The sequence below is a fragment of the Eurypyga helias genome, unplaced genomic scaffold (assembly GCF_000690775.1).
Source record: "Eurypyga helias isolate BGI_N326 unplaced genomic scaffold, ASM69077v1 scaffold20757, whole genome shotgun sequence".
Lineage (NCBI taxonomy): Eukaryota > Metazoa > Chordata > Aves > Eurypygiformes > Eurypygidae > Eurypyga > Eurypyga helias.
Genome location: NW_010260062.1, coordinates 113,502 through 128,552, shown reverse-complemented (window position 1 = coordinate 128,552; position 15,051 = coordinate 113,502). Strand labels below are relative to the sequence as shown.

The window sequence follows — 15,051 nt, the reverse complement described above, 5'->3', positions numbered from 1 at the left end:
GAGATGCAGCAGCTTTTTTTTTTTTTTCCCTTTCCTTTCTCTTCCTTCACTTTTACTGGAGTTTTATTCAACATGCCACCTCACTCATTACAGTGGAGGAAAAAAGCTTGCATTTAATGTCCTCTTCTGCTCCTGGGTGTACGCACTTCGCTGCTCTGTCGTTCCCATTTGTGAAATGAGAAGTAATTATCACATTAAATTTGAGTGAGTGACTAGGGAAGTTCCATTAACTTTCCACATAAAATGGTACTTCATGCGAGGCTCATCTTCCTGGTAGGAAATATGTTTAGGAGAGATGAGTAGCTGTCTGTAGCTTAGTCTGATGCTTTCATTACCCGCCTTGTCCTTAAGCTCTCTCGCAATATACATACATATAGGCAGCAGCCGGGATATCAGCCTTGTTTGGGGAGTTGGGTGGCTGTTGCACAGGATGAATGACAGTTTTCACGTGTTGCGTGTTGTCTCTGTGAAAGATGGAATACAACCTTGGTTTGACCGTCGACAAACCAATCAAATAAAACACGGAGGGTTATTTCTGTGGCTGCTCGGGCCGGGTGCAGTGGATTAAAGTCAAAGGCCTGGCTAGGCTGGTACCATGACTGAAGATGCCTGGAATGCAGGGCTTATATTCAATTGGAAAGTACATTTATAGGGTGAGAGGTAACTATTTTCCTTATTTGGCATGCATAATTATTTTATATTTAGGTTTTGGGTGGTAGGGCAGATCAGGGTCTCTCTGAAATTGTCAGAATTTGCAATAGACTGGAGGACCTGGCAAAATTGGAGTTACAAAAGCCGAAGTCTGATCTCTTTCAGCTTTGATTTCCCTTTTAAGCCCAAACACAATTAGCATTTTGAGTGATGGCCCATATAAGTTATTTGTTCTTGTAATACAGTGCTATTTTAGTGTGTTTGAGCCAAAGGTGTTTCTCATTCGGCCTTGATGTATTGCGTCAAATTGAGCTTTAATATGGCTTTCCTTTGCTTTCATTTTTATGGAATAACTGGAAAGAGCTGATAATACTATGCCGGCATGCTGTTAACCATGAAACCAAGTAGTATTTGTTTCCAGAATCTGGTAACACTGTGGTCTGGTTTTAGGTTCTATTAGCGAAGGCAAGACTACCTCTGACCTGCAGGCCAGCTTTGGGTACGTCTTTAAAATCTCTAGCACATCTGCTGATGTTTTTCCATTTGCAGTGGTGGAGGGGAGTCTTAATTGGTAAAATCACTCTCGAGCACAGAAGTTGCACAAAACCTGTGGCAGGCCCAAGAAGAAGGAAATACATTCCTTCTTGGTTATTACTGGCCTGTTTTGAGAGCATTCACATCTCCTTATGAGCTTACACCTTTAAACCAGGTCCCTGCTGAGATGGAATACGATACCTTCAACCACTGTTGCAAAAAGCAATGAAGTGCTGCTGGTAAGAAGGAAATAACTTCTTTACAAGAAGTACGGGTCAAGGAGGCTCATGGAGGAGGCATCGAAACTCAGGAAATACTAGGAAGCTCCTGAAGTGTGTGCATCAGAGCACAGTAAGACTGAAAACAGATGATGCCTGGAATGGGAAAAGAGAGAGAAAGAGAATTTAGCCAAAGGGACCAGCAAGGAGCTAGAGTCTGAGTAAGGGAGACCCTCCGCTGGTCCATACAGTTTTCTTACTAAGGCTCTTGCTTCGGAAATGCTGAAGGAGTTAGTCGTAATGTTGCTCAGCAAAGCTGCAGGAGCACCAGCTAAGGGCCTAGCTTATTGGTAATCTATACTTATGCATTAATAAATAGGCATTTAATTCCTTCTGAGTACAATGCCATAGGGTGTTTCAAGCAGTATAATCAGTTTGGTATTAAAAAGGCAAATACATTATTTTATTTATGGGTAGATAGATGGCAGGACTAGAAAGATGGTTACTTTTTGCAAAACGTAAGCCAGGTAATTTCCTTGAATAATTTCATAGTCTAACACGAAACCTCTGGAGCTAGAGGTCTGGAGGCTGCTTCTAGCCTGACAGCTCAGCCTGCTGGAAAAGATGTGTCTCTAGACTAGTTCTTAGCAGAAAAAAAATCTTAAATAAAATATGTATTTAGCAATATATCGCACAGTTACTCATTTTTAAGGGTTAGATTCATCCTGAATTAGATAAGAATATTTATTTTCCTAATTACATGAATATTTAGAAGCCGACTGTTACATATATATTGTTTAAATAAAACATAGTAGGAACATGTAATGATAGAACAGCCTTAGGACTTTCTGTCGTTGGTTCTCCCTCAATTCTGCTCAGAATCAGCTTATCTTTAAAATACTTGGTGGGGCTTTGCAGCAGTCACCCAAGAAGGATCTCCAGAAAGAGAAGAGCTGCAGCATATTTTACAAAGTTTTGTAAATTGAAATGAAACTGTGACCCACAGAAACAATTTTCTGGTGGTTTGGATTCTTTTCTTTTTGCAAGCTTGAGTGTATTTACAAAGAGGAAATCTGGAGAAGAATATCCATTACTACATGCAATTAAAGGGGAGGGAAAACCAACAGCAACTTACTGCAATTCTTGTAAAGAGCTTTGCTAAACTCCTGGGAATAGAAGCTACTGATGCTTCTGATTGCGGAATTGTTCTTAATGATCTTATTACTCTGCTCCCTGTTCTTCTAGTGAACTTCCCTTGATTCTAAAAATCATCGGACACACAGAACACTTTTGCAGACAAATGAGGTGGAGAAGCAAACTCTGAGGTCTTTTCAGTCCAGGACTTGGAAGGAGGAATATTCACCACCAAATTCCTATAGATCAGAGGGTGTTTACTGAGGCTGGACTGTTTTGTGGAAGACAGGATTTTTTTGCAATATTTGTAAGTTCTGCATGTATATTTGAATAGCATGGTTGTTATTTGTAAACTTTCTTTAGTATTTACGTTAAGTTGTGACGTGGTTAGCCATTCTATCAAAAATATTTCCTTCTCTCATTTATTGTATCAAACTTCAGTGTTGGTAAGATTCAAAGAGTTCGAGAAGGTCATGCATTTTTTTAGGATAATTTATTTTTTAAAGAATCCCTCCACAGAATTTTGAAGGTTATTTCCCTTGCAAATTCATACTCATGAGGGAATGCAGCTTTGTCTTCATTATCAAAGATGTTACCAACAGGGTTTAGAAACAAAAGCAGATGTAATGACTAAGCAAGGTTTGAGCAAATTGCCAGGGAGACGTGATTGAGTCTATTCTGTGATTTTAATATTGCACCTGTTTAGTGGAAAAGAAGGGATTTTAGTTTCCATAGCCATCTCTGATGGGTTTTGGTTCAATCCACATTAATTTAAATAAGACAAAAATTAAAATTTTATATGGCTGTATTCCCAGTGTATTTTTTCCAATTTTTTCCTAAAACTATTTTTATAACTTATTCACTGAAGTAATTGTTCTTCTGCATTTTTAGTATCATATTCCAAATGGAAATATTTTTCTGTATATAATTTCTTCTTTATAGAGCAATGAAGTTAATAAGATATTATGTTATTCTTTCAGAGCGATTCTAAGGACACCAAGGACGTGAAAGGTGAGCTCAGAGGACATAGTGAGTCCAACCTCAGTCGTTAGTACTTCACCTTTACCACACTGGTTTGCTTCCAGAAATCCTAAATGAGCAAGTTTGCAAATTGATGTTTTCTGTACATGTATGTTGTACAAAACGCAAATGCCTGACGAAAGTTTCTTTCCTATCCCACTTGGACGGGAAAATGTAAGTGACCCTTTACGTAAGTTTTAACTAGTTCCAGAGAACTGAAGATCTGGCTTTCTTGTGCAGTGTAGGTTTGCAGGCAGCCTCTCAGCGTATTGTTGTGAAGAGAAACAACCTTGAAGCGTGTTTGTGACGTTACTGACCACCATAATTTGGTTTATATTCGAAGGCTTTTTAAGGATTTTTGTAACACTCCTGTGCTCACAGCTGTGTGATTTCCAAGCAATCTAGGATTCTGAAGCATGTTTCTAAGGCTGTTCAGCTCTCTAAAAGGCAGCTATGCAGCAGGTCAAATATGATGAATTCCTGCCTCCGCTGCTGGAGTTCCAGGATATTTTGCATTCAGCATCACGAAGACCAATATTTGTGTGACTTAAAGTTGGATAGGAAAGAAAGTTAAAAAAAAAACAAACCTGCTTTACTTTCAATATAGTATATTTGTTAACTTGTGTCAAATTCTTTGTGGTTTGAAGTCAGACAAGATCAGACGTGTGGTCTTAACTGTTAGCTCTTATCTGTGGTAACCCTTCCCTTTTCTGTTTCCGTGTCTCATGTTTGAGGCGACACTAATCTCCCAAGAATCACACCCCCCAGTTTTCATCTAGCACTGCTGTGACTCTGGTAAAGCCATTAAGTGATAATTCTGCTATATGCAGGAAGCCCTCTGTGCTCAGCATCGCTGAGATAGGGTTATGGCCTGTGTTCACAGGCCTGATAGAATCCTGAGAATATACTGTGGCACAAACCAGTTAGAAGTAGAGAAGAAAAGCAGAGATTGTTCAGGGTTTGAGATTGCTCAGGCTTTAACAACGATTGGAGGAGGATGAGGCACTGGTTTTAAGCAGAAATGCTTAGCTCTGCAGTGAGGTGGCTGGCAAGCTCTGGGACACTCTGGTTTCCTTTCTCCAGTCTGAAATGGGTAAGGGCAGTGGGGACAGTAAGGAACAACATGGAGGTGATCACCTACTAAACTGTTCCAACTCTGGGCATAGTGAATACGTGTCCACCTGTCTCACTTCTGGGATGAGAGCACCCAATCCATTTCTGCTCTATCTGGAAAACAGTCCTAGGCAAAAGGGGACTCATGGCTCTGTAGAGCTCTGACTTGAGGTGTTTGTGTCGTTCCTCACAGACTGCCTGCTCATCATGTCTTCCATTCTGGGGATGATGAAGAAATTCGGCAGTTCTGACATGGAGGAATCGGAAGTGACAGATGAACACGCAGATGGGGAGGACTCCATGCTGGAAACGCCTGACAGCCTCCAGGGTACGCTCAGCACCAAGGTGCAGCCACCCAAAAGCAACATCTTTGCAAGACGTGGGCGATTTGTGATGGGGGATAGTGACAAGGACATGGCTCCCATGGACTCCTTTTACCAGATGGATCACCTGATGACACCTTCTGTCCTGAAATTTCACGCCAATTTGGAGAGGGGGAAGCTTCAGAAGTAAGTTTGCCTTGTAAGATTTGGTTGTAATGAACAGTTCGACAGCTGCAGGCTGTGTTTCTGAGAGCCGCATTTATTCTCTCCACATGACTGTGCCCGTTTTTTCAGTTTCACCATTTTCTATGCCAAAATAAGGAGTGTTGCATCTGAAAGTGACAATAGCTGCTGTCTCTTGGCATCTCTGAAAATTCAGACCGTGGATGTTTTGCCCCAGATTAGTGATGGGCCTAAACTCACTTGCTTGAGACCCTTCAGTGAAGGGACATCACTCAGGCCTGCCATACTTCAAAGCCTCTTTTAAGTCTTGTTCTCAGCTTTTCACCCACAGATACATCGTTTTATCAGGACAGGTGCTTGCAGACTTTGTTGATCTTGGTAGACTTTGCAGATCCATCTATACTAATCTGTAGTGCTTACTACTTCACATAAGCAAATGAAAACTAGTGTTCTGGTAGTTTATAAAGAGTCTGCTAAATATCTGACTGTAAGTAACTGACATTTACCCTTGTTAGGCTCCTATCTACAGATTCGATCACAGGCTGCTCAGAAAAAGCTTTCAAGTTTTATGACCGCAGAAGGATCTTTGATGCTGTCGCCCAAGGCAACACAAGGGACCTGGATGATCTACTACTCTACCTTAATAGAACCTTGAAGCATCTCACAGATGATGAGTTCAAAGGTACCGTTTAATGTCACATACCTGAAGTTGTCCTCTTCTTCCAGTAGTGACATGAAAACAAAAAAACCCATAGTTGTGTTAAGTGTCTGCAGGAGGACTTCCAACAGCTGGTGTTTTCCTACTGAGTGGGCAACCTATTGATTGTAAAGTTACAAGAGAATTCAGAAAAGTTGAAATTTTCTGTGAAACCCTTGAAGTTTTCTTGTCTTTTCAAAAGAACCTCGTTCATTCCTGCATGCCTGGGAATAGGTTTGTAGGCACTTCTATATAGCTGCAATGTTTTGTATTATAGAGCCAGAAACTGGGAAAACCTGCTTACTGAAAGCCATGCTGAATCTACATGATGGGAAAAACGATACCATTCCCTTGCTGCTGGATATTGCAAGGAAAACTGGAACTCTGAAAGAGTTTGTTAATGCAGAGTACACTGACAACTACTACAAGGGTAAGAGAAACGAGTGGTGCAGTGAATACTCTTGGTGATTAGACTGAAGGTAGGGTTATGGGGTCTCTCGAAAAGTCTTCTGCATGAGGCCTTACGCCTGAGGATCCAACACCCCAAAGTTCCAGTGTGTGGTTAACAATCAGTGCACTGTGCTAGGGCAGTGTTTTGTCAGGTGCGATATTCTGCCATTTTTGATGTACAGTGTTTTAATAGCAAGTTAAGTAAGGGTCTTACACTTGCTGTCTGCGCCACTTTTGTGTTCAGTTCTAGAGCTTTTTAGTCTGCAAAGCTCTGTTCCACCATCTTACGTGGAACTGAATAAACTGTGGTGCCAGAAAGCTCTGAGTCTCTATTAAATGTTGAAGATTTCTGTCTGATGGGTGTTTCTGTAGGCCAAACTGCCCTTCACATCGCCATTGAGAGGAGGAACATGTACCTGGTGAAGCTTTTGGTCCAGAACGGAGCAGATGTACATGCAAGAGCCTGTGGGGAGTTCTTCAGGAAAATCAAAGGAAAACCTGGCTTTTATTTTGGTAGGAGTGAGCACAGTATGAGCTTTATTGATTGATGTTATCCCAGCATTATCCCAAGTGCAAGCTGTTAAATAATCCTGTTTATGTGGGACAGGAGGCTCAGAAGTACCAGATGGGCTGTTCCACCACTTGGCCCAAATATTTACTCCCCAAGGCTGAGATTATAAAGAGGCACAGTTGGTAGTTTATCATGTTCAGTGTGAGGTTGATGTCTGGATCCCTTTGTTTTCTGGGCACTGTATCCTTTGAAAGGTTGTAACCTTTTCCTAGGTCTCCCTTCAGTGCTTTTTAAAGCAGCCACATTTCTGTGTTGCAGTTAAACCAAAGAAAACGTGATTCTAACAGCGATCACATTTTGATATTGAGAATTGCTGATATAGCACCAATTAAGAATTGGTGCTATATCAGGAATTTACCTCTTCTTATGGTGAAAGATTAAAAGAGCATGATCATCTTTGTGTTATGGCATGTACTGACCACCATTGCCATTGTCTGCCCGTAGGGGAGCTGCCTTTGTCCCTGGCTGCCTGCACCAACCAGCTCTGCATTGTGAAATTCCTCCTCGAGAACCCCTACCAGGCAGCCAACATCGCCGCAGAGGACTCCATGGGCAATATGGTCCTGCATACGCTGGTGGAGATTGCAGATAATACTAAGGACAATACCAAGTTTGTTACCAAGATGTACAATAACATATTGATCCTTGGCGCCAAAGTTAATCCAATCCTGAAGCTAGAAGAACTCACCAACAAGAAAGGGCTGACTCCATTAACTCTGGCAGCCAAAACAGGGAAGATAGGGGTAGGTGAGCGAAGGTGTTTAACTGTCCCATTACTGTATCAAGTTATACAGGGTACATGCAAAAAAAACCATTTCTGCAGGACAGATTTTATCGCTTGCTTACTACTGGGGCCTTTTAGTTAAGAAGAACTGATGCTGGAGTTTAACATGCAAAACTGCCCAGTCCTTAAAGGCTACGAAGTGTGTGTGCGTCTGTGCCCAGCTGGCATTTTTCATGTACCACTGGTTTGCAAGGCAGCCTGAGGGGGTCTCTGCTATCATCTGGATTGCTGGAGGCCTTGAACTCCTGACTGGCTGACACACCTGACTTCTGACAGTCCCCACTCAAAATGACTGTATGCCCAGAGATGTGTGACATCCATCTCTGCTTTTCTCTTGCAGTTTTGAAACAGGTGATGTCAGGTTGTAAGCGGTATTTGTATTTCTCCAGCATGCAGTGAGAAAATTAATTGTGTTTACTTCAAACTCTGACCTCTGTGCTCCGATGTTTTGGCTACAGCACGGTTAAACTAGGGAGAAATTAGCCATCCTTTCTTGTGGAGATACTGAGAAACTAGAAGTCCATTACCACTGAAATTTTGGTTGTATTGTTCTTTTGCAATTAGATTTTCGCTTACATCCTCAGACGAGAGATCAAAGATCCTGAGTGCAGACACTTGTCTAGGAAGTTCACTGAATGGGCTTATGGACCTGTCCACTCATCTCTTTATGACCTGTCCTGTATAGACACATGTGAGAAAAATTCAGTGCTCGAGATTATTGCCTACAGTAGCGAAACGCCAGTGAGTATGCACCCCCCTTGACATTTTATTCACAGGCTGGGGGACTCTGGGGAAGGCTCTGTGTTCCACACAGTGCATCTTTTTCCTCATTTCTACAAAATGGCAATCTCCCCTCCTGAATTTCAGGGTACTAAAGGAACATTTGCTGAAGATGAATATTATTTGCTGTTTTCAAAACCCGATACACACTGATCCCATCAAGATTCTCCTCTTTCTCCTTCTGCTCAGAACCGTCATGAGATGCTGCTGGTGGAACCCCTTAACAGGCTGCTGCAAGACAAGTGGGACCGGTTTGTCAAACACTTATTTTACTTCAACTTCTTTGTCTATACCATGCATATCATCATCCTCACTGCAGCTGCTTACTACAGACCTGTAGAGAAGAAAAAGGTATGTTCCTCCTGTCACATATCAGGGGAATCACCCACTGCATGATATCCCAGATCTGCCTCCCATTTGAATATGTGTTCCTAACATCAGAATTTTCTCCTTTCCTGAAGGTAGGAGGGAGATTTTGACCCTGCTTATTTCCCAGTCTTGCCCCCTTGCTGCAACACACTGAGAATCTTAACCTGTTCCCCCAGAAATGTAGTTGCTTTCAGCTGCTGGCAGGGACAGGTCTTTCCAATCCCCAGGTCTGCTGAACATATCTGTGTTTCTGTCTTACGCAGCCTCCCTTCGCGTTTGGTCACAGCACTGGGGAGTATTTTCGAGTGACTGGAGAGATCGTGAGTGTACTGGGAGGCCTCTATTTTTTTTTCAGAGGGGTAAGATATTTGAAACTTTTCCTTTTTGTTCTTGGGGTGGGTGTAGGAGAGAATCAAACATGCCCCCTATTCATGAGAATTGTCTGCTAAAATAATCCATGTTTTAGTCAAGAGCTCCAAAATCTTTTTCCTTGGCCTGATTAGGAATTCTCAGGTTACTGACAAGCCCACAGGCTAAGGTACAGTTTTATCTATTGTATAAAAAAAGACAATCCTTAGAAGTCAACGAGTATCGCAGCAATTAGCTTGGCCAAAGCTTTAGAACGGGATATTAAGAATAACCAGGCCTCTGTTAAGGATTATCTGTTTTAACTTAAAGTCTCACAGCTTCCTCTTGGCAGCCAACAGAGTCTACAGTGAACCACAGGTACTCAAAACAGTGACTGAATAGGTTGTTGTCTCCAAAAGAGACCCCAAATGTAAGAGAAATCTAGTGTTACTGAGGAGTCCTCCCTAGATCTTGCACCAGTGTTGGTTTTGAGCTAATCTTAAGACATGTCTTATAGGTACCAGCTCCCTGGCATAGGTGTCTGTGCTGAGTTGATGCATTGATATGGAATACTTAATCCCTCCTTGGATGCAAACCTGGTCTTCATTCCCATGTTTTTTTCAGATACAGTATTTCGTGCAGAGGCGCCCGTCATTCAAGACGCTGATAGTTGACAGCTACAGTGAGGTTCTTTTGTAAGCTCCGATACTTGTGATTGCATTCCAGCATGAAACAGAGGAGTGTGTGAGATCTGTAGCTTTGGCTGAAGCCGCTTGTAATAGGTGAAGGCTTTGCTATAATTTCCTGGGTCCTTATAAAATCCTTGCCAGTGGATAGCATAGCACAAGTGGTTCGGGATCAGTAACCTCCTTTGGAGGTAAAGCAGATGAAGGATCTGGAAGTCCAGGGACTGTCATGCAGCAGAGTTAGGAATAGATCTCCAAGTTGGGCTTGCAAGCCAGTGTATGGATTGAATGTGCAGAAAGTCTCCCAAACCTCAAGGGAGCTTTGCCTCTCCATAATTTGGGCCCTTTCTCTTTGCAGCTGGAGGGCAGTTTCATGGGTCTGTGGAAAGAGAGAGAGCGTTAAAGAAATGAGTGTCTTCAGGAACTTTTCTTCCCTCCAGTCATAAGGAAGAGTAGGGATGAGACTACAGAAGCTTGTATATGGGGAATCCGAGGAGTTTGCAAGAGGAATTGTAGGATTTGAGAAGGGAAAAAAGGAAGGGTTGTGACAAGGCTCCTTTGTGTTTCGACAATCTCTCACTCTGCTGTATACCTCGGGGGGCTCCTCTGTTCCTACCGCCTGTGGCCAACTCAGCACACTGCATTTAGACCATGCTTGTCTTTCAGCTTTGTTCACTCCTTGCTCCTCCTGAGCTCTGTGGTGCTGTACTTCTGCGGCCAGGAACTGTACGTGGCTTCCATGGTCTTCTCCTTGGCGCTGGGCTGGGCTAACATGCTGTACTACACCCGTGGCTTCCAGCAGATGGGCATTTACTCTGTCATGATTGCCAAGGTCAGTCCAGTGAGTGGGCGATGAGGGCGGCAGAGTGCTCGGATCAGGACACTGCTGCCAACAGCTCCATTCCCAGGAGAGAAGTCGCTGTATCTACCTCCATCATGCCACTGCGAAACGTTATTTTACTCTACTTGGTCATTGTTCTCTAAGTGAAGTGATACAATTTAAATTATGTAGAAAACTCTCCTGCTGCTCCTCCATACATACCGTAGAGTGTTGATACTATTGTCATTACCTGCCATGCTTCAAAATAACAACAGTTGGATAAGCAGGGATGACAGTAGACTGAGAGCAGTGCAGACTGCTCTGGTGTGAAATGGCACAGCTTTCTACCAGATGGAAATTTCTTCAGGAGTAGATTAAATATAACCAAACAGAGCAATTAGCAGAGAGGCTGAAGCAGGCTAATAAGCCTCTCTGATCTAGCCTGCTAGCCCAAGAGGAGAAGAAAGATGCAACTGTCTTTACGTGGTTTATACTCACGAAGATGAAACCATTTGGCGTGCACATGTCTTGCACACGTATGTAGGCTGTTGTATGAGTAGCAGAGAAAAACGTTCTCTTTGCTAAAGTTTGTTACCTCAGCAGGATAAACAACAGTTTAATGCATGAACAGCCAGTTCACAGCAAATACCTTCTTGGGCTCCAGCAGTATTTTCTACCGATTTTTGCTGCAGTTTACATTGAAGTTTTAGCAATATAAAAATGTTCTGTTTCCATGTTACAGATGATCCTTAGAGATTTATGTCGCTTCATGTTTGTCTATCTAGTATTCCTCTTGGGATTTTCTACAGGTAATACCGTATTTGGAGTTACTTTTTGTTACCTTAAAGAATCTCAGAAAATTTGATTTTTCAAAAGGCTTGGACTTTCTTAGTTTTTACTTGGAAACAAAAAAATTAACCTAATTACAAACAAACAAAAAATCTTTTCAGAATAATAATTTGCATAGTAATTTCATACAGCTTTATATCCCGGGGTCTCAAACTGCTTTGCGGAGCTGAATGGAAAACCAGGCATCCTGTATAGATAAACCTGGGACAACTCTTTCTGAGAGGGTGTCTGATACGGGGCATAGTTTGCAGAGTAATTTCACTGGGGACAATGCACAGTGAAGATAACGTGTCTTACCTTTCTGCTCATTTTCGTTGCTTGCCATGGAATTATGATCTCAAATTGTATTTTTATCCTGCATCTGTAATTTCTCTTCTGCAACAGCTGTGGTGACTTTAATTGAAGATGACAATGAGGGACAAGACACAAATAGCTCTGAATATGGCCGATGCTGCCATATGAAACGAGGCCGGACATCCTACAATAGTCTGTATTATACCTGCTTGGAGCTTTTCAAGTTCACTATTGGGATGGGGGACCTGGAGTTCACGGAGAACTACCGGTTCAAGTCTGTGTTTGTCATCCTCTTGGTTCTCTATGTCATCCTGACATACATCCTCCTGCTCAACATGCTTATTGCACTGATGGGAGAAACTGTGAGCAAAATTGCACAGGAGAGCAAGAGCATCTGGAAACTCCAGGTACATTGGTTCTGGGAGGCTGCTATCCAAGAAAGAGGGTGTGGGGAATTGTGAGAAATTTCAGAATGAATCTTTAGGAACTGACATGTTTCTAGGTAACAGGTCACTGCTGCTTTCTGCTTCCCCTGAACAGTTCCAAAGAAAAGTATAGTAGTTCCTTTTCCATGCGTATTTGATGTTTTGCCTGAGCAGATGTTCCCAGTGTTCCACAGATGTTCAGAATTTAAGGAAAGAAGTAATTTTGTCATTAGTCAGAATTATTTTGGCTTTTGATGATGGAAAATCCTCATCAGAGTATGAAGACAGGGATTAAGCAGGGGGAAAAACAATCTTTACCAGAATCTCAAAGGCACATCAGCTTTTGTTTGAGGTAAGAAAGGGAAGTCCATAATTCTAATCACAGGGCAGCAATTTAGCATTTTAAATATGTTAACTGAGGCGATGTTTCAGCGATGGGCACAAGGCCTACTCTAAGATGGTGACAGTAATAAAAGCTCAAGGTTTTTAAAATAAAGACAACATTCAGGGTTCGCGTGGCATTGAAACAGCAACCTCTCAGTGGCCTTTCTTTCTTTTCGCTCGTAGAGAGCCATCACAATCCTGGATATTGAAAACAGCTACTTGAACTGTGCGAGGCGCTCGTTCCGGTCTGGGAAGCAAGTCTTGGTGGGGGTCACACCTGACGGCCAAGATGATTACAGATGGTGCTTTAGGTAACCTGTTCGTATGTCAAATGAACAACCTTTTCTAGACCAACGGCATTAATGTATCTGGTAATGGGAAGCAGAACTTCCCCCTGGGAGCACTCCTCTGAAAAGTAGTGCACTAACAGTGTCTATGGCAGCCAGTTTAATCTGTTTTCTGGGTCAGATCTGCAGCTTGGGAAGTGGCAGTATGTGATATGAACTCATCCTGGAGTTCTCCGCTGATCCTTAAAATAGATATTGGTTTGTTGTTCTCTCCTCAGGGTTGATGAAGTGAACTGGTCCACGTGGAATACTAATCTGGGCATAATCAACGAAGACCCTGGGTACTCTGGGGATCTCAAACGAAATCCCAGTTACTCTATTAAGCCTGGCAGAGGTGAGGGGTTTAGGGACCTAAATCCTAGTATGGGCTACACACTGGTGATAGAAGCAGCATCGATTAATTGTTAGCGGGCAGTCAGTTTTATGGACTTCATGATAATTGCAGCAGCTAAGTTAATGGCATTTTCAGTCAGCACAAACTGTAAGGGATTAAGTGAGCTCATTATTCACACAGTAGTTTTACTCCCCGACATAGAAGCCCCATAGATTCATCATTCTGGTTGTAGATTTTACAAGGCAGATAATATGTGTAAGTCCTGAGGAGATGGAAGAGTGTATGATGGCAGCCAGATAGCCAAGAAGCTACTTTGGAGGCCCTAAACCCTGTAGTTTGGGAGGTCAGCATCTAGCACAGAACTATTTAACTGTATGATCAGTCTCTGCTGTGCTTGCCAACTGAAATATGGAAAACACATGGAACAGTATGAGGAAGAAAACCACAAAGCCCTTTCTTCCTGCTTCTTTCATCAGCTTCCTATTTAAACCACTTGTACATTTTCTTCTCTTTCTGGGGAGGGGAAAAAAATTAACCATGTCATTCCTTTTTAGTTTCAGGGAAAAACTGGAAAACATTGGTTCCACTTTTAAGAGATGGAAGCAGGAGAGAAGAGACTCAAAAACTACCAGAAGAAGTCAAATTAAAACCTATTTTGGAACCTTATTATGAACCAGAAGATTCTGAGGTGTTGAAGGAGTCACTTCCAAAGTCAGTCTAATCTTATTTTATTTATAAGAAGGTTAATTCTAGTTGCCTGTGTTGATCCTCACAAGCAAGGCAATTAGAGCACTTCATTCATAAGAGCAGGGATTTACGGAAAAATGTCAAAGGATGTAGGAAATTACTGTGTGCAAGGATTCGTTAAGTATGCTAAATAAACTACTTGTTGTTTAAGCTTATGTCTTCATGGTTATTTTTAATATAAATTTGCAAGAAACTGGCTAGTTACTCCTTGGTTTATAGTTACTTGACTAGCTGTTTGTATCTAGGTCATCTCATGAAGCATTAACAACAATTCCCATAGTTCTTTTTTTGTTTGTTTTGTTATATAAATAGATACACTGAGAACTGCCCACACTTCAGAGCCGTCTGTAAGGTAGCAAGCTCTTCCTAGTGCAGGTTTTTTTCCAGTCTACACTCATTTCTTTTACTCTTTGAAAGTGCTGTCACTCATTTCTGAGATCTGAGCTGACATTTGCCTTGTTAGCTACCAGGAGCTTCCCTGAGGTTCGCAGGTTTGTGCAAGTGGCTAGTGACAGTGGATATTCTGCTGACAGCATGAAAATAACAGGAGCATCTATAGAAAAGTTGACATCCTGAACACAGTGGCTTTCATAGACCAATAGACCTTCTGTCTGCTTTTAGGTTCTCTTTCTTTTAAAAAGTATTTTTGGGAAGAGCTACAAGCCCTGATTTTATGGCTCAGCAGCCTCAAAAACTAACCAAACTATTATGAAGCTGGAGAAGGACTCATAAAAGAGCAGTAAAAATCATCAAGGACACAGAGATATGTTCTTGTGAAGGAAGTTCCTTAGAAAGGAGATAAATGGGGACACAGTGAAAGAATACAAACCAATGAACGATCTAGAGATGTTGTTATTCTTTTCTCATAACAAAAGAACAAATATACTCTGTAAAATTTTAAAGGTCAAATAGTCAAAATCCATGAGATAAACGTATTTCTGAGTAAACTCCGGAATTCACAGTTACTGTTACTTGAGGCTGAAGGCTTAA

The 15,051-nt window shown here is 41.9% G+C and overlaps 1 protein-coding gene across 1 annotated transcript; it reads left to right on the top strand.

The window, feature by feature from the left end:
* The first annotated feature begins 4,870 nt into the window (after positions 1-4,870).
* TRPV1 (transient receptor potential cation channel, subfamily V, member 1) lies at positions 4,871-14,128 on the top strand. The gene is made up of 15 exons (XM_010154916.1): positions 4,871-5,179; positions 5,692-5,858; positions 6,151-6,303; positions 6,696-6,836; positions 7,339-7,637; positions 8,243-8,419; positions 8,648-8,809; positions 9,091-9,186; positions 9,800-9,870; positions 10,528-10,693; positions 11,424-11,490; positions 11,915-12,231; positions 12,817-12,944; positions 13,199-13,314; positions 13,869-14,128. Exons 1-15 carry the CDS (start codon positions 4,878-4,880, stop codon positions 14,033-14,035), a joined length of 2,529 nt encoding a protein of 842 aa, XP_010153218.1. The 5' UTR covers positions 4,871-4,877; the 3' UTR covers positions 14,036-14,128.
* Positions 14,129-15,051: the final 923 nt, after the last annotated feature.